The sequence below is a fragment of the Grus americana genome, chromosome 16, assembly GCF_028858705.1.
Source record: "Grus americana isolate bGruAme1 chromosome 16, bGruAme1.mat, whole genome shotgun sequence".
Classification (NCBI taxonomy): Eukaryota; Metazoa; Chordata; class Aves; order Gruiformes; family Gruidae; genus Grus; species Grus americana.
In genome coordinates, this window is record NC_072867.1 from 14,832,085 (window position 1) to 14,858,363 (window position 26,279).

Consider the following 26,279-nt stretch of genomic DNA (forward strand, 5'->3'; position numbering starts at 1 on the left):
CAGCAAATGCTGGCGAGGGGGCAGCGGCGGGGACGGGGTCACCTCACGGCACCCTTCACAGCTGTATAACCCGGCGGCAGCGACGCCGCTGTGCCACCGCATGTCACCGTCACAGCCGTACAACCGCTGCGTCACCCCACGTCACCCCCTGGCACCATCACACCTGCGTAACGCCACGCACCCGCACCGCCCGGGGGCGTCCCGCTGGCCCCGCCCCCGCCCTGCTGGCCCCGCCCCCGCCCTGCTGGCCCCGCCCCCGCCCTGCTGGCCCCGCCCCCGCCCTGCTGGCCCCGCCCCCGCCCTGCTGGCCCCGCCCCCGCCCTGCTGGCCCCGCCCCACTGACCCCGCCCAATGCCCCGCCCAATGGGCGGTGCTCCCTCTTCCGGCCCCGCCCCGTCGCTGGTGACGCCTTTTGTCCGCTCCCGGCGCTCGTGGCGGCTGTTGCGTCGCGGCCCGTGGCGGCCATGGCGCAGCCCGGCGGGAGTCGCCCTGTCACCGTCAGCGACGTGCAGCGGCTGGTGCAGAGGAAGGACGAGATCGAGGCGCAGATCAAGGCCTGCTACGAGCTGCTGGAGGGCGTCAGTGCGGCGGGACGGGACGGGACGGGACGGAACGGGCGGGCGGGGGGTGGCGGCGGCGGCGGGGCGCGGGGCCGGCCCACAGCGCCGACTCGCAGCCCCACGGCCGCCTCTTCCCTCGCAGCAAAAGGGCGTGGGGATGAACGAGCCGCTGGTTGACGCCGAGGGCTTTCCCCGTGACGACATCGACCTCTACCAAGTGCGCACCGCCCGGCACAACATCATCTGTGAGTGAGGGGCGGGAGGGCAGGGTCCCCCCGGTAGGAACGGGCCGGCAGCCGTGGCGGTGTGCGAGGCCTCCGGGCCGCTGCCGTAAGGGTCTGGAGCACCGCGTCACCCCGCCTGTTCGGTGCAATTCTTCCCAAACGGGAAAGCGGGGTTGCTCTGAGATCGGGTTTCGGGTCGGGTTAGTCGGTAAAACGCTTTTGCAGCGGCGTTGAAATTCTGCTGCGGAGCCGTTTGGGGTTCTGAAATACAGCAAAACGTCTCGCTGGTGTTTGCAGAGCAAGCTTTGGGTAAAAAATAGCTTGGCATTTGTTTCTTCCCAGGCTTACCCGTGCCCTGTCTTTGGGGGTGGCTTTTGCTCCGTGTACGTAACAGTATGTGACTTGATGGGAAAAACCCTTCAGCTGCTCAACGATTTCTCGGTGTTTGTGGGTCTCCGAGCCCCGCTTGTGCGTTTACTGAAATTTCTAGGGTGGCTTTTTCTGTGTCTAGTTCCTACCGATAACCATCTGCACCGGCCCCCAGCAGATACACCGGCAGAAGCTGAAATCCAGGACACCCAGAATTTAATTTTCTGTGCAGTTGCAGAGGGGAGCGTGTGCTGAGAGAGAACCCTTCGAGGTAACTCACCCTGCTACCCGAGTGCTAATGGTGTCACCCGCAGGTTTGCAGAATGACCACAAGGCCCTGATGAAGCAGGTGGAGGAAGCTCTTCACCAGCTGCACGCCCGGGAGAAGGAGAAGCATGCCAAGGACGAGGCGGAGGCGTTGGCGGAGGCGATGAGCCAGAACCAGAGCCTGCCGCAGGCTTTTGCCAAAGTCAACGCGGTGACTCCAGGATCTCCTGCAAGTCTCTCAGTAAGTTGGTGAGGTCTCGCAGCCCGTGGGAAAGGATCCCTCTCCACCCAGGGAGAAAACATGGTGGATGGCTTTCTCTGTCTCTCATTAATAAGCAGGAATAAGTTGGGGGTTTGATTAGGGTTCTCCCCAAACCCCCCCCCCCACTTTTTTTTTTTTTCGTGTCACACTGGGTTGTCCTGGGAATAGACTGGTTGCTGTATGGGAATGAGATGAACGCTCTCTTCTCGGCTGTATCGTTGCACCACGCAGCTCCTGCAAGGCCTCACTGACCATTCCAGCCTCAGTATTTCCCTTCCCATAAAGTAGGAGAGAGGAATGAGTACTTACTCATGGGTGTTATGTAGTTCAGTTGCCTGAATGGTGAGAAGAGTAGTGTCACAGCACACCTCTCCCCATGTGGCTGGCTGAAGGGTGATGCTGCTGTGATATTACGTGTCTGGAGAAGGCAGATGCTCATCACTCTTCTATTTCTGACCAGGGGCTTCAGGTCGATGATGAGATTGTGGAGTTTGGTTCTGTCAATGTAAACAACTTCCAGAACCTGCAGAATATCGCCACGGTGGTGCAGCACAGCGAAGGGGTGAGCTCATTTCTACTGTAACTGCATTCTCTTGCCTGTCTCTGTTAGCCGCAGCTTTTTCTATGGAACTTGCATCTCTGGGATCATCATTTCCATGCCAGAAAGTGTGAGATTCAGTGTGTGCTGCTGTAGCCATGTCCTCTCGCAGCATTGAGCTAATTTCTGCTGGATAGAGGAGAGTTATGAGGTGTGCGCTGCGTCACGTTGTCTGTTCTGCCCGGGGACTCCCCGCAGCAGCAGGCTGCGTTGCTGTGCCACCCTCGTGGACTGGCCAAAGAAGCTGCCACAGCCATCGAGTGTTTTATAGCGGAAGCGAAAGATCACCTGGAGATGTCTCCCCACCAAACGCTCTCTTTCAGATCTAGCCGCAGGGATGGGAGTGGGCCTCCCCCGGGCCTAATGTCCTTCTGGTGCTTCAGCAAAAGAAGGAAGAAGAGAGACAACTTGGTGATGGAAAGTTGCCATCTCTTTTTTCCTTTTATTTTTTTTCTCCCTCTTAGAGACCCCTGAGTGTGACTGTGATCCGCAGCAGCAAAAAAGTGCACGTGGGGCTGACTCCGAAGCGCTGGGCTGGGAAGGGCCTCCTGGGGTAAGCTGCCGTTTCACGTACCAGAACGGATGAGGCTTTCACCCAGCTCAGAGCCTGTTTCCCGCAGCCGGGCCAGCTCTGTGCTTTGCTCTCTGTGTGTGTTGCTGCCAGCTCTGATTGACTTCACTGGCGGGTACCAGCTGAGAGCTGGATGCTGACAGCTCTGCACAGTGATATGGGGGGAAAAGTTGTATCAAACAGGAGAACAGGGAGGAAGATCTTGGTGGGTAGCTTGTCCGGTAGAGGAAACCAATGGAGAAGGGTTGCGGTGGGTCTGATTGATGCCATGTCAGATCTTCTATGCTTGTTTGAGAACTGAGACTTTAACATTTCCTTCTATCCTCTTCTTTTTCAGCTGTAATATCATTCCCTTGCAAAGATGACCATTGCTTGGAAAACAATAAACTGAAGCTTGTGCCTGCTTTCTGGACTCTGATCTGATTTGAAAACTTCCCTAGGTGTTTTTACTGAAACGGATGTTTCAGAGGCTGTGATCTCTACGTGCCAGACTCGGGGAGTCTGAAGAGGTTCTGACCGAGTAAGGTCTGACTGTCATTCAGAGTTGCACTGGTTCATCAGGAGTAGCTTGTGGAGTTGCAAGATGTGGCTTTTCCTTTCTTACACCTTGTGTAAGTTTGGTATGAGGCTATAGAGAGACCCAAACTTTGCTTCATACAGACTAAAGAGCATTAGATGCTCTTATTTGGTGATAACAGAGCACACACCCCCACACCCCCCCCCAATTCCTCACTGAACATCTTATAATATATGCTAAAAAGTCCCGGAGCACTTTTTGGTGTCTATAATAGTAGATCACAGTCAAGAAATAGGCAAGTTTGATACTTTATCTTCCCTGTGTTGCCACAACTTTTGAAATCACTCAACGTGATGAAAGAATTTTTGTAACACTTAATTATTTTAAGTTAATGAGATAAGGAATTAGGGGTGTTAAGTCTACTTTGCTTTACCTCTAGTATTTTATATGGTCATGGTAAAAGTACTCCTGACTTGATGACTTTTTTTATTTTGTTTTGGTTTTGTTTACTTGCAGTAGTTGGTTTTGGGGTGTATAAACTCTTGAAGGGGGATTTCTGGGACGACTGGTTTGTTGTAAGCTTGTTTCTAGTTGAACTTCAAAGTACTCTCCCAAAACAATAAAAGTGAGTAACGCCTCTCTCCCTTCTTGTAGAAGTTACTATTTTGGGCGGTAATTGTGGGCCAGGTTGGGTGGGTTGAAAGCAGATCTGCACAGACACAAAATCATGACTCCTTCACCTTCCAGAGCTGAAGCCCAGGTAAGGCACAAGTCTTTCATTAGCGCTTCGTAAGCAGGTTATGACGTAAGTAACGCATCACATGCAATGAGCAATTTTGTTGTTATTATTAACCAGACCTGAAATAAACTGAAAAAGCAGACTAAATGCAGACTTTTGAGTCACTCATCTGTGTTAAATTGAGTAGGTTTATCCTTTTGCTAGTTCAAGTGTGTGTGTTTCAGCGTACAATCCAACGGAGCTCCTTGCTCGGGGATTCCTGCAGACCACGGCGCTACGGAGGAGCCGTTACTGCAGCAGCCCATGGCAGCGTTCCTTGGATGAGAGTGTACCTACGTAATCCCCATCAAACGCAGTCTCGCCCTGGCCTTCCAAGTAATTTTAAAAGGGCTGAATCACGGCACTGTTTTGCTCCGTCTCTTTCCGGGAGGAGTAACAGAATGGGAGGTGTTCTGGGCCCCTCTGGCACGCGCATCCTGCCTCGCTGTACCAGAGTGGTTCTGAGGCTAAGCCCGTGCTGCTGGCCTTCACCGGGCGCTGTGGCCACGAGACCCCGGTATCTCCTGAATCCCCTGTGAAATCCCACAGGAAAGCAGTGCGCCGTCCCTGGCTGTAGGCATGAGTACCCTGTGGGGGTGTTCTGAGGGAGGGCTGGGCCTGTGCGTGGGACTGCAGCGTCAATGACTTGTGTAAGACAATTTTTAAATGCACGCGTCAGGTTTGGGAGCCTTGGTTGGTTTGGTTTTTGGTTTGTTTCTTTTTTTTGCAAAAGTGGGGGGGTCGTATTTGTAGGTGCCGCTGTGGTTTCTAAAGGCGTGAGTGTACCCGTGTCCACAAACTGCTGCTCTTTTGTCCCGATCAACCAGAATGTAGGTGTGAGTACGTGGATAGATCGGGTGTCAGCTGGCAGCTGAAATGTCAGGCTGTCCAGGAGCTGGCCTAGGCCGTGTGTATGTGGGAGATGTCTGGTATCCAGCTGTGGCTGGCTTTTCCCCCAGCTCCAGATGAATCTGGGTGTAGGTACCAGTCCAGGAGAAGAAAAGCTCACGGGACGCATCCTTCCAGGCCTTCGCGTTTGTGCCTCCTGGGATGAAATGATCTAGAACATGCCAGCTTTCTGCACTGCTCCTGAAATGAGGTTAGGGGGTCAGTCCAGCCCCCCCCCGCCAGGTACTCCCCGCTCTTGGGGAGCTCATCTCCCTTTTGGCGCAGACAGTGTCTGCACGCTTCAGGTGGCTCTTAGCTCTGCGAGGCTTTTGTAGACGTGCATCCCCAAACTTTGCCCCAACTGCTGCGGCCCCGGTTGCGTGTCCTGACTAAAAGGGGTTGAATTATCCCGAGGAGTGTAATAAACACCGAGTATGTTGCAAAACCTGCTGTGGGTAGGTAAGGTTTGAGCTTCTTCCTTAGACCGTGCTCAGACCTCTGCTATGGGACCAGCATAGAAGAGGAGCTGCTCTGTCAGAATAAACAGGATTTTTGTGCTGGAGAGCAGAGATGATTGCTGCTATCCAGTATCATCAGGGAGCGGGGACGGGATGTTGTCGGCTGGGAAGAAAAGCGCTGCGAACGTGCTTGCTGTGCAGGGGCGGATGCACCTAGCAGAGATGGGGCTTAAGGGCCAAATCCCTGCTCCTGAAGCCATAAAACTCCCCCGATTCGAAGCAGCGAGTTGTGCCACAGAGGAGTTGTTGTGAGCAGCAGCGTTTTGACGAGCCGCCTCTGCGCGGCAGCCTCTTCAGGTCGAGGAGGTAACGTGAGCTGATAACAAAACTCCTTTCCTCTCCCAGCAGGGTACCAGGCTCTTGCTGGGCAGAAGGAAAAACAAATTAGATTTAGAAATTGTTATTATTTGATCTTAACAGCAAGGCTGAAGCCAACAGTTGGGAGCGCTTAGAGCTGATTATCTGCGGGGGTGAAGGTGACGGCTTGGAGCGGTCCCAGGGAATGGGGTCCCCTGTGCGAGTGCCATCCTGGCAGAGAGCTGGGGGTGGCGGGGGCACCTGGCAGTGGTTGGAGGCTGATGTTTTTCTTGCTTTCACTCTGCTCGTCCTGCTCGGGGGTGCCAAGGGAGCAGAAGCTGCCCACAACCCCCTGTGGGGGGGGATCGGGTAAAGAGCGCTCGCCCTGTTCCCTGGGTGGGCTGGGGATGCCAAGAGGGGCTTTGTCACAAGCAGGACTCAGGCTTGGGCAGGGCGAAGGGCTGAACGTCCCCCCACACCGCCGGGTTCCTGCTTTGGGCAGGGGGACAGCGCTGCCCCTCCACGGCAGCCGGGGGGGATGAGGAGGGTCTGTCCCCCCCATCTCTCCCTGTACAGCCCCCCCTCTCTCCCGGTGCGTTCTGAGCCGTGGCTGGTGGCAGCCGTTGGTGCAGCCGTTGGTGCAGCCGTTGCCTGGGAACAGCAGTTGGATGCAAACAGAAGCGGGGACCGGTGTGACGGTGAGCGGTGGGGTCCCAGGGGGAGTCCCTCGGGGCAGTGGGAGAATGGGACAGTTGGGGGGGGCTTGGGAAGAGCTCTGCAGTGACCCTGGTGGGACCTGGGGGCCGTGGTTGTCCCCCAGCAGCTGTCCTGCCTGCCGGGGCCAGAGGGAGGGTTTCTCCCAGGGCCCCCTTCCCGCTCCCGTGAAAACTCTCCGTGCACGAGGTTTCAGCGTTGGCTCAAATCCAGACATGTGAAGCCGGACATGATCCAGCTGCTGCCCAGGAGCAGCCCCGCTGCTTACAGGGGCTGAAACAAAACCCCATCCGAGGGGCAATGTCTGTGCCCAGCGCGGCGTGGGGGCAGGCGGGCAGGGAGCCTCGTATGGGGGCTGTGCTGGGCTTGCTCGCGCTCGGTGGGAGCGTTATTGGAACTGAAAAGGGGCTCTGGGAGCTGTTTCCCAGCTTCACAGGTGCCCTTTCCTCCTGCTGTGCCAAATTCCAGGTCATTGTGCAGCCAAACCCTGGAGGGGGGGTTTCAAAGCATCTCGGTGCCCCAGCTCCCTGGAGGGATGGGTCGAGTGAGGTTACACCCGAGGAGGGGGAAGAACAGGAGTGAGCAGCGAGCCCGAGGAGATGTCCCAGGATGGACAGACAACTCGGGAGATGGCCGTGCTGCCCGAGCGGGTGAGGGCAGCACCACGGCAAGCCCTGCCTGATACAGGGTCCGCTCCAGAACCGGGGCGGGGGGAGTGTATCCTGGATGTGGTTTCTCCTGAGTTGTCCCTGGGGAGGCGGAGCGGGGACCCTGCCAGCGGGGCTCTGCGGATGCAGCGTCTCTGCGTAGTCTCAGCCCAACCATCGATATTTGCCGAGCGCTTGAGCTGCCCGAGAGTTACGTGAGCAGGAGGGAACCTGGCGTCGTTATTCATTGTTAACGAAATGTTATCTTACCTCCCTGGGAAACAGAAACGGTGTCCAAATGAGGTTTATACCTTGCATGAGAGCTTGCTATAGAGAATCAAGTAGCCCCATGGGGAGAGGCAAAAGCTGATGTGGATCCCAAGAACAAGATTCAGCGGTCAGACCGGGGAAAGCCCGTCCGGGGGCTGCTGCGAGCTCTGACACCCCAGGGCTACTGAATACATTTATTAACAGCCTGCCGAGGGGCTGAGAAAGGTGGTGTGGGATATTTTTATCCTCCCTTTCCGTCTGCTCTGGGGGCAGCGCAGCAGGAGACACTGGCAGCAGAGCTGGGATTGCTGGAGAGTCCTTCGCAGCCATCTCAGCCCCAGTTCCAGGACCTGATCCCCCTGGTTTTAACCTCAATTTGCCATCACTCCCTCTCCAGCACATGACTGTGTCCCTCATCGCAGCGATCAATTACCATTGCATGGGGAATAGTTGGGGAATGCGCCAGACTTTTTGCCTTCAAAGGACCTATAGGTTAGTTCTGGAGGAGAAACTTGGGCATCTTAGTCCAGGCCATAGGACCTGCCCAGAAGAGGTTCTGGGGTGAGACACAGGATGCTGTGGAGGCGCAAAAAGGGCAAGATTAGATGTGCAGAAAGAGATGCAGCGACTGGTGGGAAACTTTCCATGGTATTTTTTTCCCTGGTACAAATCCATAGGCAGTCTGGACAGGAGCAGAGGAGTCTCCTGATACTGGAGCCAGCCCTAAGAGTAGGTTGGATCTGAGACATGCTGAGTGCGTTCCCATCAGCTGTGGAGCAGCCCAGCAGCCAGTGTGCACCAAAACCTCTCTCTCTTTCCAAGGACTCCCTCGCTGTCACCAAGAAGATGGAAGGATTATCAGAGGATGCTGCCAGGGAGAAGGAAGGAGCACTGGAGGATGCTGGAGCAGATGCACCGTTGGGTCTCCTGTGGTCTCCTTCAGGGATGGGGATCCCAGGCACCCTGCCCGGCACCTGGGCTGGGAGGCAGGAGGCGGCTGGCTTGAGGACTGCCCTGGGAGAAGACACAACTGGGACACCACACGCAGAGGGTGCTGGACCCCCTGGACCACCTCCAGCACTGCCTGAGCCCAAGGGGGCCATTTCCAGCCCTTGCTTGGGCCCCGGCCACTGGGAGCAGGAAACACAGCAGAGGAGCGGGGAGGACGACCAGCGTGACGGCTCTGCCAGCCTGGTGTGGGCGGCCGCACCAGGGATGCTCTTCCAGAAGGATGAGCAGTCCGGCCTTCATCCCCTCGTGAGTACCAGCAGGCACGGTGTCACCCTGATGGTCCACGCAGCACCCAGCACTCCTGCCCAGCTGTCTCCCATCACCCCAGAGGCCTTTTGTGTTTGGTTTTGTTTGGTTTGGGTTTTTTTTAGCCTGTCCGCTAAGAGCCGGGATCTGCCTCTTCCCCACAGAGCCTGTCCTGGGTGCTGGGCTACAACAGCAGCCTGGCCGTGCACAGCCTGATGGACGGGGAGGACCGGGTGCTCCTGTACGTCTCCTCCCACACGGTGGTCATCCACGATGTCCTGGGGAACAGGCAGTACCACCTGCAGGTCTGGCACGCAGCCCGTGCGTCTCCTTCCTCCTCCTCCCCTTCTCCCAAACTCCCTCCCGTCTCTTTTCCCGATGCGTAGGGGTCACCTACAACCGAATCAAGGAACTGCCCGTTAAAGGGCGGCATTGTTTTGCTCGTACGCCTGTTGCAATTCCCAACACGTGTTGGCGGAAGGTGCTTTGTGTTGGATTGCAGCGGTGACCGCGAGCGGCACGTGCAGCGTGGCCCCCTCCTCTCCACCGCTGCTTGGCTCGGGCAGCCGCAGCCAGCGCAAGGCACGAGGACAGGGTGATGGGCTCAGGACAACCTGTGGAAAATGGGATGCAAAAGTTGGGCTGGAAGGATGAGAGCGAGGACCCTTGGGAGAGGAGTGAAGGGGAGATCATGAGCAGACCAGTTTGATGAATGTTTTAAATAATCACCGAGTCTGGAGCCTCTGCGGCTTTGCTGCTTCGCTTTCCCCAGGGCCACGCGAATGTCATTTCTTGCCTGTCTGTGAGTGAAGACAGGCGCTGGGTTGCAACCGCCGACCGAGGGCCAGATGCTCTGATCATCGTGTGGGACTCCTTCTCCAGGTAAGCTCCCGGTAACCTCCTCTTTGGAAACCTCCTCTGTCCGGTAAATCGCTTCAGACCGGCTCCGGTCTCAGCTGAGAGTGAAGGGGGAGAAACACGGGGATGGGGTAAACGAGCAAAGGAGCCAAAACCAAACTGAAGGCTTCATCATCCTTGTACGACCCACACCCAGAGGACACTGAGATGGGGTCAAGTCCCCCCAGATTAAGTACATCATGTCCCCAAACTGTAGTCTTTTCTTAAAAGATCACTGATGAGTTGTTTCCCAGAGCCATTTACTTGGGAGGAAGGGATGGAGAGGACATGGAGCATCAGCCGTGGTGCTGGCTGCTCCCATGGCAGCACCGCTGTTTGCAGACTCCCTCCCCGCCATGCAGACCGGGCTGGGCTGTGCCACGCATTTTGCCAAGCAATTGCCACGAAATGCCCTGTGCTGCCGTGAGCACCCACGAGGACTTTGCTCCGTAGGATACCGGTGCACACCATCTTTGAGAGTCATCCAGAGGATGGGGTCAGTGCTATTGCTCTTTCCCAGGATGCGAAGTATTTGGCAACCATTAGTGCGGGTACAGTGCAGGTAAAGAAAATATCTTTTCTTCCGTAGCTTTGCGGGATAGACCCCTGGGAGTTTTTCCCAGTGCGGCCAAAGGGGAGGGGGGCATTCGGATGGGGAGAGCAGAAGAGATGGAGGGGGTTTGCAGAGCGATGGCTTGGTTTTGCTGAGCCATGGGAAGACAGACCTGGATTTCGCTAAAGTGAATGCTGCAGAGTTGAGAAAATGGATCTTAAGTTGGGATAAACCCTTCTGACTCCAATGCGCTTTCATCGAAGCAATTTCTAGCATTATTTCCTGAAATTAAGCTCTCTGCTGCCGGGCAACGCTGGGTTTATCCTGCTCCAGTCTTTAATGCCCTGCAGCTGGAGGGAATGGGGTTCACCTGGGTCCCCCAAGCTCCCAGAAAGCCACAAATGTCCCTTGGTTTTCCCTTCTCTGCCAGAGAGTTTGTGTTTGGAAGTGGACTTTGCCCACAGAGAAACCCGCGTGCAGCACGGAGCTGAGGCCTGAGTTTGGGTATCAGGTGAGTGGCCGTGGGGCGCAGAGGAGCGTGACAGGGCTGGAGTGGGCAGCCCCGTCCTCGTCTCTCTCCTACACCTCCGTGCCCCCACCCGGCACGGGGCTGCAGGTCGATGCTGGCTGGAGATGGGAGGCAGGATCCCACCCCATCCCTGCAGAGCACCTCGGGGCTGTTATCGCTGCTCCTCCGCTGCCCGACAGCCACGGGCCCCAGAGGGGACCCTGGTGGGATGTCCTCCCTGGCATCACCCGGAGCTCGTGGCAGGAAAAGCCCACGGTCCCGATGGTTTGTCCCCGCTCGCAGAGGAGAGAGCACAGCTCTGGTGTTTCACAGGGAATTTGGACCAAGTTTTTGGGTCAATGCAGGTGGTGAAGTGGGTTTTGGATAAAAGCTGATGTCTTGTATGAAAGAATAGCCAGAAAGCATCACTCGGCTTGGCATTAATGCGACTTTTTCCCTTTTTAATTTCAGGATTATATCATTTTTAACCCCCAAAATCCCTATGAATTAATCAGCAACAGCAAAACCCAGGTGATATTTTACCTGTGGGTAAGTAGGGACACGGGGAGCGGTATTTCTGGTGCCAGACGTGCTCCCAGAGGGTTGGGAGGTGGTGCAGGGGGCCGCACGCCAGCGAGGCAGCGTGCCGGTCAGCACCTTTTGGGAGAGGAGTGGGTGGAGGGTGTTTTGTGCTCTCTGGAAGGTGGTGGAGCCTTTCTGTCCTAGGAGCTTTGTTTTGGTCACCAGTGCCCAGCGAGGGGGAAGGGACACGCTGGCACTGCAGAGCAGAGTTTCAAAATGCTTCTCCTGGACATGTTCTCCGTTTCCCCAGGGCGATGCCGGGTTGCAGTACAGTGCACCGCTCCTGAGCAGCCAGGTGAGCGTGGGGGGGACCACAGCATGTCACCCTCTTGGCTTTCCTCCTGGCAGCAGCACTGTCCCTTCCCATCCCCTTAAGCAAAAAATGGCCATGTCCCCATCCTGTCCTCCTTGGTCTCCTGAAGGACAAGCCAGGATTGCCTGAGCTGAGGTCAAGAGGAACTCTCTTCCCAGAGATGCCCCACTGCATCCTCTCCTGGGGGGTCTTGCCTCTGGTCCTGCCATGGGACAGGGAGGGAAAGTCACATGGAGGGACCAAGCAGGAACATCTCTGCTTGAGGAGGGAAGAGCCAGCAACCGGGATGAACACATGGCCTCGCTGCTCTCTCTGCAGACCTTCAACAGCGTGGTGGGACGCTTCAGCCAGTCGGTTTTTCATTTTAACAACTCGCAAGCTCTGACGGGCACCTCGGCTGGGAAGCTGGTGGTGTGGGACGTGGCCTGTCCCCGCGCTCCCTCCAAGGAACTGCGGGCCAAGCCGCACAGCGTGAAGGCCACCAAACTGGTGCCCATGCAGAAGGACAGCCTTACCGTGCTCATGGTGTTTGAGAGGTAACGGGACGGCAGTTTTCAGCAGCCGTAGGTACAGTCCTTAGACATCTCAGCCACAGGAATGGCAGAGCTAATGTTGATGAACTACGGCCAAGCGTCGCAGCTCTAAGTCACTCGGCAGCGTGCGAGGACCAGGGAAATTCATGCAGGAAGGCGCTGCTGATTTCTGAGCCATCGCTCCGGCTTTTTCCAGCAATGGGTTTGGCTGGGGAGGGGGGGGAAGCTGAAAACTCCTGGCAACGTGATTCCAGCTCTGCTGGGGTGGCTCAGACACGGGGTCGGCCACGGTCATGGAGGATGGTGGATGAGTCTTGCTCAGCCTCCTGGTCTTTACCGGCAGAGGGAGCAGACAGCCACCGAACGCCTTGACAGCCTTGGGGACATTGCAGGGTCACAGCAGAGCCCGGTGGTTTCTGCACAGCCCTGGGCTTTCCCCCTGCACATCTCCACGGGGCTCTGCTCGTGCACTTGTGCAGAAAAAAGGGGAAGAGATTTGCTTCTTCCCAAGGATGCTATCCAAGAAATATTTGGGAGTTCTCAATCAGTGTGTTGGTTAAAAGCTTTCCCTCCCTTGCAGCTGCATAGTAACAGGCGATGTGAAAGGTCAGGTTAAATTCTACGATGGACACCTGCATCTCCTCACCTGCTACAGCCACAGCAAAGTGGGTCCCATTCAGTCCATCTCCTTCTCCAAAACCCCTCCTGATCCTCCTGGTGCCTCCCCAGCCTGCTCCACCTCCTGCACCGCCAGCAGCCAGCCCTTCGTTGCCAGGTGAGTGCCCCTTTATAAACCCAGGTCTTCTCCTGCGTTTGCCCTGCAGCTCGACAGCTGGGGAGATGGTCAGCTGAAAGCTGCCCCATGGGCTTCTGCCTTGGCTGGAGCAGGTTTCAACCCTGGACCCAGGCTTCTGGGCAGGACAAGGACAGGGAGGGAGAATGTCCCTTTATTCCCCTTCTCCGCAGATTTTAATTTTAGGTATTTGTCCCACCTGCCCACCAGAGAGAAGCAGGGGGCTGTCTCCTGCGCAGCCCCCAGGCAACTCTCAGCGGCCACCAAAACCCAAGTGGGCTCCAGCAGATCCCAAATTCTGAACCTGACGTGATGCCTTGGTGCAGGTGAGAGAAGCGTTAACGCAGACACGGAGATGATCAGCTGGTCCTGGGGCACGCAGGTCCTCTGTCACGTACCCAGCGCACCAGGCAGTGTAACGCTGAGCCTGCAGCTCCTGCCGGGCCCCTTAATCCCCCCCCCAGACCCCTCCCTTGGGTGGCTATTTCCAGTTAGGTTTTCCTCGTGGCTAGGCAAGCTAATTGGGGCAGTGGAGGCGCAGACCGCCCCAGCGGCGATGGCACTGGTGCTGGGTCGTACCACGGCGACTCAGGAGCCTGGGACAGCCCCAGCCTGGTCGCCGGCCCCTCTCAGCTCCTCTGTGTGATGTAGCTGTGTCTGATGATTTAGAGGGAGTCTGCAGGCCAGATGAAGCTCGATCCAGCCTGCAAACCATATGTCTGCCACTCCTGTTAAGGCTCTCCTGGCAACGTCTGTCCTCAGCCGCACGTGTTTTCCAAAGAGCCATGTGGGACAGATTCCTCGCCAGGCTGGAGCAGCGCCCTGGGGAACAGTTTGGTTTTCCCTGTCGGTCTCTCTTGTCTCGTCCCTCTTCCTGGGTTGGTGCTGCAGCTCCTGCTGCTTGCAGCTGCTCTGGGTGGCACAAACAGCAGAAAACCAAAGGAGAAGCCTTGAGCCTGCCCATCTCACCAGGCTGGTGGGATCAGGTATGGCTGAGGAGCCCAGCTAAGGCACTGCTGTCCTCTGACAGACAGATGTGCACAACCATAACGTGTCATGGGCCAGCTCACAGAAGAGGCTGCAGTTTCCCCACTGGTGCTGCCCACGTGATGCAGCTGTGCACATCTGTCTGTGCAGCTCTTAGATCTCTGTGTGGTTCTCTCTTGACCCTCTACTCTCAGTCCAGACTTTCAGTCCTCAGGCGGGCTGACGACTATACATATTTATTCTGTAACATGCATAATTATTCAGACGTCTGCTTTACACAACACCAATTATGCAGCGGGACCCTCTTCGCTGCGTTACGGTTGGCACGGCTGAGCGAACAGACAGGCAGCTGCTCTGTCTGCGGTGCAGGACTGAAACTGTCCTCTGACCTTGTCCATGGCAGCGCGGTCAACATGGAGCCACTGACAATGGTGGCATGGAGACATGTGAAAGGACTATTCAGAGTATCCTCAATTGCTCATTTGTCCGTCTCACACACCAGTGACTTGCAAACAGCAAAAGCTACCCAGATGTCATTCATCTTCTGGCTTGCCTACCCAAGTAGAAAATGGAACTGGCTCCAGTGTCTTCCCGTGGAGATTTACCAGGTCATGAATACAAAGTGCCACCTGCCTTCCAGGTCAAGAAGTGTTTGCATATCGTGTGTCACAAAATATAAGTGATTGACCAACTAAGTTGCCGAAAAGAGCCTGATGTGTAATATTGCTTGGAGGGACATGAGCCAGCTAGTCTGATTCATCAAATTCTGTTTCTCTCACACTAAACAGGAACTTTATCCTTTCAACCTCTGATGCAACCGTGCTCCATGTTGCAACAGACAGGACAAACTTTGAAAAAGTCCTGGAAGAGGCGAAGCAAGCTGTGAATGCCATTGCCTGTCACCCCCGGCAGGCCCTCGTTGCTGTGGGGAGTCACTGTGGGCTGCTGAAGGTGTGGGACTACCAGCAGACCAAGTACCTCGTTAGCAGGATATTCACCCAGGCTGGCATCCAGTGCTTGTCCTACGACCCTGAAGGTATCCCGGTCTCGTGACCTCCCCACGTGCCAAGCACTGGCCTTCCCGGGAGGAGCGATCGTGTCGTGAGAGTTTTCTGGCGTGCTTTTTCAGGTTATTTTCTGGCCGCTGGTTTTACTGATGGAAGCGTTTACATCCTCGATGCTATTTCCCTTCGGTCCAGCTGCAAAGAGTTCAAGTTCTCGCATGGTCCTGTGACTCATGTTAGCTTCTCTCATGATTCGGAATACCTTGCAACTGCCGTAAGCTTGTTTTTTCCTCTCAGTGATTTACCTGTGCTGCTCATGGTGCAGCTTTCGGTGGGACTGGGAACTGCCGGCTGTCCTGCAAGGCACGGCAGAGCAAGCGGTGCGGAGGGCTGTCCCTCCCCAGGGGCTTCGTGACTCGGAAATGTTTTTCTGGCTTGAAGAGTCACTCTGTAAAAGCGTCACCAGTCACAGCCGCTCCACAGACCTGCTGCTGGCAGCATCCTGACCCTGACTTTAATGACATCTGTAGAAAGGGCTGGAGCGGGGATTTCCTCCTGGCTGGTGCACCACGGGGGGGTTGCTCCCTTGGCCCCACGTCTCGGTGCAGAAGTGTTGAGGCAGTTTGGCACAGAGGTTGTAGCAACTGGTGATGTACAAAGAAAAAAGACTCGCCCTTCATGCACGGATGCCAGGGCAGAGCAGTGGGAAGCATCGTTCCCTGTGATTTCTGGGGAGTCACTGAACTCGATTTACTGCTCCTCTGCTGTGAGAGCACGGCAGAGAATGCCCTCCAGGATGCTCAGCCAGGCTGAGGACCGCTGCAGTGATACCCTTGGGAGCAGCTGCCAAAATGTGTCCGACCCGGTGCTTTACCCTGGCTGTGCCTCTGACCCTCCTGCTGGGACTCACAAAACTGAACAGGCCGAGCTAAGCCCGGGGGGGGGGGGGGACACGTGCAGAGCCGCCCGCTGCCAGCCAGGGGACACGCGTGCGGGATCGTGGCTTGTTGACCTTTACGCTGTCATTCCAGGATGAGAAATACTCAGTGACTGTTTACAAGAGAGCCCTGCAAAATGGGAGCAGATGCTGGGAACACCTCGCAGGGCTGCACTCCCACTACAAACCCATCCGCAGCATCCTCTTTGGGGTCCAGTTAGACAGCAACGAGCCCAGGCTCCTCAGCCTTGGGGAGGACCGGCAGCTGGTAAGTCAATGCGAAAGGCTAAAGGGCAGCGGAGCTTTGTGGTTTCAGTGGGGGGCTGGACAAGAGCATCAAGGGAAAGGCAGTCTTTGGTTCTGCAGCTCCTAACCTCTCCCCACCGGGTCCATCGCAGGGGGTTGTTTCTCAGCCTGGTCTTAGGGCAGATCTGCCCGGGTTCGGGGCTGAGGCTCTGTTACAACGATCTGCTCGCCCCGGCTGCTGCAAGAGATGCTGGATTCAGTTAATCTGCAAAGTCCAGGGTGCTGGCAGACCACAGAGGAGTTGCTGTGTTTCCTTGTCTTCCCTCCAGGTTGAATACGACCTGAACAGCAGCAGCAAGGATCACTTGGTGGTCTTGCACAGGGACCGGGTAGAGCAGGTTGCTGTGCCCCTCTGCTTGGCCTGGTACCCACAGCTCAGCACCGAGTCCTTCATCCTTACTGCCAACAACCACTACAAAATGAAGCTCTACAACACAATGACCAAAATGTGCAGGTAGAGGAGAGATTCAGACCTACCGCTGCCTGGGAGCCCCATCCTGACTCTCTGTTCTCCTCTGTCTAATGCCCATCCTACACCGACCCATGAGCATGTGTTTGCCCATCCGTGATGCAGATCGTGGGATGACTCTAGGGCCCCCAGGTTGCTCCATCCTTGTGTCCACTCTGCCGTGCACTAATGTGTCATCTAGTAAGATTGTGGCTGCAGGTGGATCTCGATCTGCCCAGCATGTTGGACTTGAGATGTGGCAGGTGCACATCAGGTAAAGAAACAGGAGCCCACATGAACAAAGAACAAGGATAGAATGATCCCTGAGCACTTAATTCCTCTCTTAGCTGCAGTGTGGTCCCTTTTAGCCAGGGACCCTGTCCTATCCTGTCCTCTCAGACAGGAGTACAAAGCCTTTGCACCCATCGCGCTCCCCATATCTACCCATCCTTCTGGACAGCAGCCATTCAGAGAGGAAAAATGTTTTGTGAGCCCTAGGATGGATGAAAATGTTGTTTGCCTTTAGAAAGACCCTTTTGGGACCAACCTATGGCTCCCCATTGGAGAAGATACAAATCCTCCCAGCAACTAACACCACGGACCCCCAGAAACACTACCTGGTGTACATTACAAAGGACAAGGTACGGAGCCCCGTCCGCCCCAGCTGTAGACGAGCCCCCCACTTGTAGAGGTGGTGGTCCCTGGGGGAATTTCACTGCAGACCAAACCCCGTGTAGGCTGGCCCTGCCTGAGAGCCGAGCGAGCTTCAGGGAGGAGGACGTGGTGCTACCCTGGCGTGCAGCCCTCCCGTGGGACCCCCAGCCCTCCCAGGCTGCCTCTTTGCTTACAGGTGGGCTTGCAGATTTTACCTGTCGATGGCAACCCCCACAAGTCCTCAGCTTTCATTTGCCACCCGGATGGTGTCTCTGACCTCGCTAGCTCCTACGATGGACGCTACATCTTTACAGTGGGAGGGAACGACTGCACTGTTATGAAATGGGAGGTCAACCTAAAGTGAGTACCACAGGAAGGAGAAAGGAGCCTTGTTACGACTTTCCACAGCTGCTTGGCCAACACAGCTGAAGCAAATGTTCCCCAGCATTTACACTGAGAATGGGGCTACGTGCTCCCCTTCACGTGACGTAGCCATATAGCCCATAGGGGGGATTAAACCAGCAGAACTCGTAGGCGGTGGCCATAGCACCTCTACAAAACTCCGGTTTGGGAATTGGTACCCAAAGGGTAAGAAGTCGAGCAGAGGGTTTTCTGGTCCTTGTGAGGGCCTGGTGGGTGTGACGGGGGATTGCGGGGTTAGGCAGGGGATCGGAGGAGCGGCGCTGGCTGCAGGAGGGAGCGTACAGGGCGACTGCTGATACCAAAGTGTCCGCTCTCCAAATGGGATAGGCCAGCATTTGCCAGGAAATCCCCCCTGCATTTGAAGACTGGATTTAGGACAAGCCACCTTAATCCTATAAAGCTTTGCTTACATGAGTAAACGGGCTGCAGTAAATGGGGTCGCTGGAGGAGCGAAGGCTGCTTTTGCAAACAAGGATTTCCAGGCTCTGGCCCGGCGTGTCAGCGATAAACCCTGCCGGGTTTCTTCTGCCTGTCTCTGGAAGCGTGCAATTTCCCCCTGCCAGCTCTGCTGGGCAGCGGTGCCAGACATGTGCTAACACGGCAAAGGCAGGATATATATTTCTGTTCCTTTGCGTGTCAAGGACCAAAGCTGCTCGTCGCAGCGTGTGTGCAGGGCCGAGGGCCGTCCCCTCGTGAGCGTGGCTGCAGACACCCGGTAGACACGTGTGTACGTCGAAAGGGAGCAGGCAGCTGCGAATGAGCTGAAAACTGCCCGGCCAGCACCGAGCAACTGCACGCTTTGAGGACTGGAAAGGGAGCTGAGAAAGATAGATAGTGTGGCACGTTCCCTGTCAGTCAGTGGCTGGATATTTTTTTTTTTTTTTTAAATCCTGCATGTCACCCTCCTAGCACAGAACACATCTCCTGGTTTCTGGTAAATCAATCCCACAGGGGTTGGCTTTTAGCTCTCGCTCTTTTTTGCCTTTTGGTGCGCGCTGAACCTGTGAAACACGGTTGCCGCTCACCTTCTAGGACAAAGACTTCGTGGTTAAGACACGCGCTGGTCCTGCATAAAACGTTTCTTGCAGGTACTGCTTGCTCAGAGGAAAGCCCAAAGGGTGCTGAGCCAGCTCACCTTCATGTGCCAGAACAAAGGAAACCTGGATGGGAAAGCAATGGGCTTATTTATTTTCTTTTTCACTTTGTGTGGCTTAAGCAGTTGGGGGTCAGAATAAGCAACATTTTAAGGAAGGCAATAGAATATAAATGATCCTTCTTTATAATGGTTGGCCAGGGTCCAGGCAACATTGAATTTCTATGTAATTTGTTTTCAGAGCAAAGCTCTTGATGAGCTAATTATCATTTTATTGCTGCTTCTGGCATCTTGTGCATCTCCACTGTGTTTAATACCCAAATAACTTAATTATGAAAAAAGCATGAAGCTCGCAAAAAAAACCCCAGTGGAAGCAGCACTACAGAGGTGTGTGTGAATAGCCGTAGCCAGGCGTGGGGTATTATGTGGCAACGCTACGCCGTGATTGCGCTACCAGGCTTGGTTTCCTTTTTCATCTGCACAAGCCGAACAGATTCTTTTGGCTCCAACTGCCTATGAAATTGAAACAAAGAGGTGGCACTCAGATGCTTTCAGTTTAATGTAGACTGCACCTGCGACACAGTCACCCGTTACAGCAGAGGAAGTAGCGTAATGGATTGCACTGAGTTATCAGCGAAGAACGTGTTAGATCAAGGAACAGGGAGCTTAGGTTCGTGTGGTTTATTGCAAACATTGAGCCCCAGCCTTCTCTGCATGTTCAAAATGCTGATCTAGCTAATTCATCTCCTTCAATGTCTCTATAAGGAAGCAGAAAAGCTAAATGCCAGACACCAAGCTCAAGCCCATGGAAAAGCTCCTGGCTTGAAGCCCTGTGCTCATTCCACTAAACAAGAGGACCATTCAGTAATAATTAATTCCCACACTGTGCTATTGTATGTAAAACCTGGGTATGAAATATGCTGTAGAAGTGCAGGCTGATGATAAAATAGCACACGGTTCAAGGCAATGCTTTTTGTTCCTGAATTCTGAGGCCCAGGGATTTTATTTATTTATTGAAAGCGTCTGTGAAGAATGACTAGGAAGGGAAAGATGAAATCTCTCCTCACATGAACCCTTCCTGTACCTTCTTTTCTCTGCTTCTGCCAGTGCCTTGGATGCTGCTGCTTCCCTGGGTGGGGAGGACTTGATCCCATTCTACAACCTACTGGATGGCGGCAGAGAGGGCGAATTCTTCAGGGTAATTATGCTCACCGTGAACGCTGTCTGGCAACATCTGGTTGGAGTTTAAGATTCATTTATACAAGCTTGACATTTCGTTATTTTTTTGTCCAGCTCGCCTTTAACAGCAATCTCACTGATATGCCTGTTAGTAAATCTTGAAAGAAGTCTTATCTTCCGTGCCTGTTGGTGGCTGAACTTTACAGTATTTCGTTTGAATCCCTCGCAGGAACTAGAAGACTATTTTTACTATGCACAGCTGCGCAGCCATGGTATTGATACACTGGAGACCAGACAGGTGTCAACGCATATTCCCTTGGAGGAAATTCCTTCTGTAATGAGAGCGATGGGATTTTATCCATCAGAGGAAAAGGTTGGTCAGTTGGTTTTATTGTTGTTGTTAAAAGAAAAAAGAGCAAGACCGATTGCATTTACCAAGTGTCCCGAGGGCCAGATTCTGACCATTTTCATGCTGGATGGCTCCAGAGTAGAGTTGCTGCCTTTCAATGGATTTAACCTGGTCTGCATCAATATAGTAGCGGTCAGAATCTGGCAGCAAGTTCCTCAAAAAGTAATGATTCCTCACTAGAGAGTTGGGCAGCCACGGGGCAGGCTGAGCAAATGTGGAGCCCGATGGTTCAGACGTGTTCAACAAAAGATGACTTCAGGGTTTTCTGGAGGTTGAGTGCTCTGCTGCAGAGGTGCGTTTCTCCAGAAGGTGAACCGAGGGAGCTGAGGAATGAATCTTCTTCGGCTCCCAAGGACAGCAGCCTCCAACTTTCCACTGTCCATGGGCTAAAGTACCTTGCGTGTAGGCAGAGATGTGCTTTGGTCTCCTGTGATTTCTGCTAGCGGTCGAGCTGCTTGACACGCAGCACGTGGTTGGTGGGCCATGGGCTGAGTCCCTCCAGGTCAGATGGAGACTCAACAGAGCGTCCTGTATGCGCTACCAGCGCGGGTGGGAAGGTCCAGCTCCACGCAGTCACTCCTCTGGACGGTGACAGAGCCTCTCTTCCTTGTTCTGCCTGGGACTGATGAAAGAATGATTTTTAGATGGGAGACAGCAGCTTTTATTTCCACAGAACTTAAAGCTCTTTCATAACCGATAAACTCTGCAGAAGCACTCTCTGAGCTTGCCTTTCAGGTTGCAGCAGCGGAGCTTCCTATCAAACATTTCTCAAGAGCTTTTTAGCTTCAAATTTTCCAGCAGACAAAGACAACTGATTTAATAAGGGTGCTGCTTCTTCCCCTTCTGCGGCTGTTTCTACAAGGCAGTTTGTATTGTATACAAACCTCATTTGTAACGTTGTAACCTGGCAAAAGGGTCATTAAAGCGCGTACAAAAAAAAAGATTACTGAATCTGATGCAAGGAGATTTAAATAACGACCTCTTTGTACCAGCTACAGCCCTTTAACGCAGGAGGAGTTCTCCCAAGGGAAGCAGCGCATCGCTGTGCTCCCTTCATCTTGCTGCGGGGGAGGCTGCGTTCATCTCTGCCATTGCACAGGAACCCCACAGGCTGCTGAGACGGTGCTGTGAGTCAGTGCCACCCCGTCTGCCCGGGCATACTCTCTGCCAGGAGAGCCAGCAGATGGGAGGCAGGACCTTTGCCACAGCCACCACCTCACAGACTTGTTTTAGAGCCCCCACAACCACGAAACGTTTGTCTGAGCCAGGACTGCTTTGCCCTTGTGTCAAGCTGTGGTGTTATCCCTTCGTACTTTGTTAGATCTTTTCCTTGGCTCATTACATTTCTCGCCTCTTGGGGACAGAGAGAACATATTCCCCTGGGAAATGTCTCTGGAAGAATAACTGTTAACCTCCCCCTCCCCAAATCAAAATGAAAACAGCAGTTGAGGCATGGAAACAGAGGTGCTGAGCTGTTGTGAAACCAGGCAACCTACAATCTGCTGCTCGAAGCAGGCAGGACAGTATTAAAATCCAGAGAGAAAGTTCATGTCTCTCTAGAGTGTTTTAATAACAGAAAAGCAGGAGGGAGAAAAAGCAGCTTGGGCTGACTAGCAAAGCTTTTGGGAAATGGTGTTTTTCTTTTGTAGTTCAGTGGGGCTGATATAAAACCTAATCCCAGATCAGCCAGAGCTGAGTGAAAATGACTGTTCTTGCCTGGCATGACATTCGCTACAGGAAAAATAGAAGGTTGAGATTTCCCTCTTCCCCAGGCTTCATTCAGTGGAAAAACTTGTGACACAAGGACAAAGGCCCAAGGCTGAATGCAAAGTCCTCCCCAGGGAGATCTTGCATCAGCTTCCCTTCCCGGAGAGCAGCACGCTTGGTACGTGTTGGAATGGGGAATTCTCCCGGCGTTTCTCCGCTGTCTGTGTATCTGCAAGGGTGCTGCCTCTTGGAGCACAACGCAGGCATGGAGCAGATCCTGCCTTTTGGACACAGCTGGCACAGCTGCCAACTGGGCTGACTCACAGCACCAGATTTTGGGAAAACCGCTAGCATCCAGCACGGCCGGTGCTTGCCCATTCGCCCGAGAGAAGAGCGATCCAGCTGTGCAGGATGTCAGCCCCGCCGAGCAAATTTCAGCGGCAGAACTGCACCAGATGCATGTCGCATCGGGGCGGGGGGAAGATTGCTGATGCCTGCCAGGGTGTGTACATACCGTGCGCAGCCCGGTTACGTCGGGACTTTCACGCGTGTACTTTTGCAGCGGGGTGGTATATTTACTGGTTTGTGGTTTGCCTGCCCGCTGTCCCCAGAGTTGGAGACACAGCTGCGGCAAGGGTACCGGTAACAGCTGTAAAGTCACTGAGCGCCTATCACACCAGCAAACAGAGGAAATCCAAAATGACTACGTACCTGCTACCCACATCTTTACTTAATATTGTCCCAACAAGAAGCGCGTAACCGTTAGCCATGTGCGTCCTCAGCTGCTGAGTGCTAGCTTGTTATTGGGATACGGTCGTGACATCTGTGGCACCAGTACGTGCACGATTGTGGTACGTTGGCATTCATGAGCTCGGAAACTGGCCTGATGCTCTTCAAAAAGAAAGCGTGTAACAATCTGTCTTGCCTTGATCTTTTAGATTGAAGAAATGATAAATGAAGTAAAATTCAGCAAGTATGTGGATACAGGAGAACAAGTGACAAAAATCAATTTAGGGGATTTTATCAAACTTTATATAAATCATCGACCTGCGTTTGGCTTGTCAATGAAAAACATACAAGCAGCGTTTCAGGTTCTTGGTTACGATAATGAGAATGGAGACAAAGTTATTGACAGAGGAGACTTACTGTTGCTGCTTCAGCGCAGAGGTGAGTTATTTCTTTTCTAATATTAGTTTTATGCTTGCTAGTTCTGCCTTCAATTTCAGAACATATTCACTGTAGCAAAAAATTAATCTGGAACTATAGCTTGGTAACCAGGGCAGGCGTGTGGAGCCACCTGTCTTAAGATTTTAAATTGAATAATCATATCTATTGTCTCAGCTGCGCTTCTTTTACTGCTCTGGGAATCTCTGCTGGCCTGAAGTATCTTGTCTGTCAAATGATGAGTATGGATCTTGGCAAACTGTATCCTTCTTCCGGTATACCCTCATCTGAATCCTTGTTCTCGTCCAGTCAGGCAGTCTCCAGAAAGGTAGTATAAAACTGAAAAAGAGAGGGACAAGAAAGGAGGGATGAAATCGGTCAGTCCTCGACTGAATCTGTGTGCGAAAGACCGAGAAGATGGGATGGTTTAGTTCAGCTGAATCAGAGGGAACGCTGTAAAGGCACGTATGCGTACGCTTATGGCCAGTGCCATGGAGAGGTAAATAACGAACTTCTATGGCTTTGCTCCTGTTGTAAAAGCAGGGAGCACTTAGTGGAGCATTAAAACAGGTAACGGGAAATGCTGTTTTAGTCAGTACGTCACCTGGTAAAACTGCTTGCCGCAAAGATCCTTGGAAACCAAGGATTCAACCAGGGCAAGAAAGGTTAGTTATTTATGCGGATGGTGTGGACATCCATAAATAGATACATTAGATAAAACAGTTTCATAACAGATCTATAACCTTACGCTTCGGGGCATGAGCCAACCACTAACGGGGAACAAGTGCTATGTCCAGGTTATTCCAGGATACTAGATCAAGACCTTCCTGCACCTTCCTCTTCCTCTGGGTGGAAATGGCTACAGCCATGGACACAGGGCTACACGGACTGTAGCCAGGAATTCTTCAGTGGGAATAGAAGCTTGAGCCCCTGCAAGTGCAATGTAGCTTAAAGAGCCGTCTGTGTCAGAATTTCTCCCTTCAATAAATATTTTTGCCCAAAATGCAATACACAAGACCAATTTTCCTTAGGATCAACATTTTCCTGTGTTGGGATCACGCGTTTCAATTGGCAACATGGATCTCTCTAACTCAGAGAAGCCAAATCCTCTTTCAAACTGTCCTGTTCTGTTTGTACACCGTTCTCGTTCGAGTTGCCTTCTAGTTTTTGCGCTAATGACACCGTAACCCAAGAGGCTGGTTTTGCTTTGTTGCGTACAGGAGAGCATATGACAGAGGACGAGCTGGCGGAGTGTCTGACCGCCCTGCTAGGCAGGCGCCCTGGGGGAGGAGGATCTGAACCGGACACCTACGATCCCTCAGGTACAGGATTAGCATTCCACACAGCACAGAAGCAGGATGGCTTCAATTCCCAAACAGCATAATTTAAATTGCAAACCCATTACCCTGTTAGGCCAAGAGCTGTCAAAAACGCTCAGACGGGATTGCAAAAATAGTCGTAGAGCTACAGATTGTCCTTCATCCGTGCAGCAATTGCATGGGTGTACCTAAAAATAAATGGACAATGAAATATAACTGGGACCTGACAAGATTACAGTGCTGCTTATCTGCTGGCTTGGAACTGAAATTAGAAACACGCAGTGAAAGTTTTCCACGCCAAAATCCACGGGCAAAAAGGAATCCTACAATACGCAAATTACAGTGCTGATTTCATCCAGGCAGCAATGCCCATTGTAACGGAGCTGTTGATAACTACCACGTTTGTCTACAATTTATGTCCCAGTCTACACCAGTCTAGAACAGGAAATTACAGTGTTGATTTCAGCCAAGTGGCGTTGCCCATTGTAAGTGGAACTGCTGGTAAGCGCCGTGTTTTTGTACAATTCACGTCCCAGTCCACACCGGTACAGAAGAGCATCTGGTTAGGGACGTTGACAACGGGCCGCACGCTGCGAAGGTGCAGCTCCTGAAGGGAACTGCCTGGCCCTGCAAAGCAGCTTTGAAATCCCTGGGTTCCTTGGGATCCTAAAACCACATCAAATCACCGGAGTGTAAAAGTCGGCCCCTTGACCCTTGTGAGGCAGGGACCTGCTGCAAGGTGAGACCAGCAGGCTCACACATTCCACAGATTCAATCCCCGATACCAAAGCACAAAGTATTAAGCTAGTAAACCAATACTTTTTCATGGTTACTTTCTACATCTTTAAAAGCATTCCATCCACTTACTGCTGCTTCTAAATTTGACTGGGAAGCCCATTTTTGCATTGCTGTTGTGTGTTTTGTGTTGTCATTACTGCTCTCCAGGTGCAGCAGCTTTGACTGAAGAAGAAATTCCAGAGGAAATCACAGCAGAGATATTTGCTGCTGACATTCTTGGCTTGCCTATTGCTGAACCAGAAAAAAAGAACAGAAAAAAGAGGTGAATCTTTGGTCTACAAGGACACAGAAGCACAACTGCCACAACGCTTTCTACTCGTTCCTACTTTCCAGTCTCCTCGAATATCTTCAAAATGTGTATTTTGTTCTTTATTAAAAAGTAAAGATCACACAGTTTCATATTAATCAATCTCTAGCATAAGCCCCCAGCTTCGCACATATCACAAACCTACAGGATCAAACCGATGTAGGGAAACACTAGAGCGGCTGTAAAGAGTAAAGCAGTAGTTGCTGCACTGTCTTCTCACATCGGCCACCCCAACCCTTGGCTGGAACCTCCCGAGAATTCATTTCAGGTGGGTTTATGCCAGACAGTCTATTTTCATTACATTAAGACAGTATTTATTTGCAAAACTTGACAGCAAAAGAGCAACGTAAAAGTATTGTATTGATTAAATACATTGATAAATGTAGTGTACAAAATGCTTGGATAGGTTAGAATGGATTTGTAATTATAAATCCAACGGACTTCAGTCAAGAAAGGAATACCGCGTTACACATTAAAACCAGGTTTCCATTTTGGCCTTTAAAACTTACTTTTTTCTTCCTGAAAGTAGTAGTTCCAATTAGTAGTGTAATACCAATGGGACAGCATCTTACCGTGTTTGTATAAACAGCGTAATGAGGCTGATATAAGTTGCTGTAAAAAGATCAGT

General features: G+C 53.1%; 2 protein-coding genes and 1 long non-coding RNA gene across 5 annotated transcripts; 2 read left to right on the plus strand and 1 right to left on the minus strand.

Moving 5' to 3' along the window:
• Positions 1-393: 393 nt before the first annotated feature.
• Positions 394-4,009, plus strand: PSMD9 (proteasome 26S subunit, non-ATPase 9). Its single transcript, XM_054844799.1, has 6 exons — positions 394-578; positions 703-805; positions 1,468-1,661; positions 2,143-2,244; positions 2,745-2,833; positions 3,189-4,009. Exons 1-6 carry the CDS (start codon positions 465-467, stop codon positions 3,214-3,216), a joined length of 630 nt encoding a protein of 209 aa, XP_054700774.1. The 5' UTR covers positions 394-464; the 3' UTR covers positions 3,217-4,009.
• A 2,302-nt stretch (positions 4,010-6,311) lies between these two features.
• Positions 6,312-25,630, plus strand: CFAP251 (cilia and flagella associated protein 251). Of its 3 annotated transcripts, none has more exons than XM_054844626.1 (21): positions 6,315-6,547; positions 8,303-8,737; positions 8,902-9,042; positions 9,510-9,619; positions 10,088-10,196; positions 10,618-10,698; positions 11,167-11,226; positions 11,528-11,572; positions 11,909-12,126; positions 12,704-12,898; positions 14,692-14,939; positions 15,033-15,181; positions 15,939-16,112; positions 16,420-16,604; positions 17,125-17,239; positions 17,449-17,612; positions 19,876-19,966; positions 20,177-20,320; positions 23,002-23,230; positions 24,448-24,549; positions 25,492-25,630. In XM_054844626.1, exons 1-21 carry the CDS (start codon positions 6,518-6,520, stop codon positions 25,608-25,610), a joined length of 3,144 nt encoding a protein of 1,047 aa, XP_054700601.1. In that variant the 5' UTR covers positions 6,315-6,517; the 3' UTR covers positions 25,611-25,630. The 3 variants fall into 3 exon arrangements, with proteins under 3 accessions (XP_054700602.1, XP_054700601.1, XP_054700600.1); XM_054844625.1 differs by having other exon boundaries at positions 6,316-6,547; positions 11,167-11,244; XM_054844627.1 differs by lacking the exons at positions 23,002-23,230; positions 24,448-24,549; positions 25,492-25,630 and having other exon boundaries at positions 6,312-6,547; positions 11,167-11,244; positions 20,062-20,313.
• Positions 20,874-25,541, minus strand: LOC129213862 (uncharacterized). The gene is made up of 5 exons (XR_008579552.1): positions 25,414-25,541; positions 24,633-24,734; positions 23,210-23,566; positions 22,775-22,994; positions 20,874-20,978 (listed from the first exon to the last, which is right to left on the minus strand). It is a non-coding gene; the product is annotated as an uncharacterized LOC129213862 (long non-coding RNA).
• Positions 25,631-26,279: the final 649 nt, after the last annotated feature.

Excerpts from the sequence above, each read along its gene's own strand:
- CFAP251 (XM_054844625.1), top strand. The coding sequence starts at position 6,518 with ATGCAAACAGAAGCGGGGACCGGTGTGACG. Across the intron at positions 11,245-11,527 it reads AGGTGATATTTTACCTGTGG|GGCGATGCCGGGTTGCAGTA; the intron begins GTAAGTAGGGAC and ends CCGTTTCCCCAG. Across the intron at positions 14,940-15,032 it reads CTTGTCCTACGACCCTGAAG|GTTATTTTCTGGCCGCTGGT; the intron begins GTATCCCGGTCT and ends GTGCTTTTTCAG.
- PSMD9 (XM_054844799.1), top strand. The coding sequence starts at position 465 with ATGGCGCAGCCCGGCGGGAGTCGCCCTGTCACCGTCAGCGACGTGCAG. Across the intron at positions 579-702 it reads GCTACGAGCTGCTGGAGGGC|CAAAAGGGCGTGGGGATGAA; the intron begins GTCAGTGCGGCG and ends CTTCCCTCGCAG. Across the intron at positions 2,834-3,188 it reads GCTGGGAAGGGCCTCCTGGG|CTGTAATATCATTCCCTTGC; the intron begins GTAAGCTGCCGT and ends CTTCTTTTTCAG.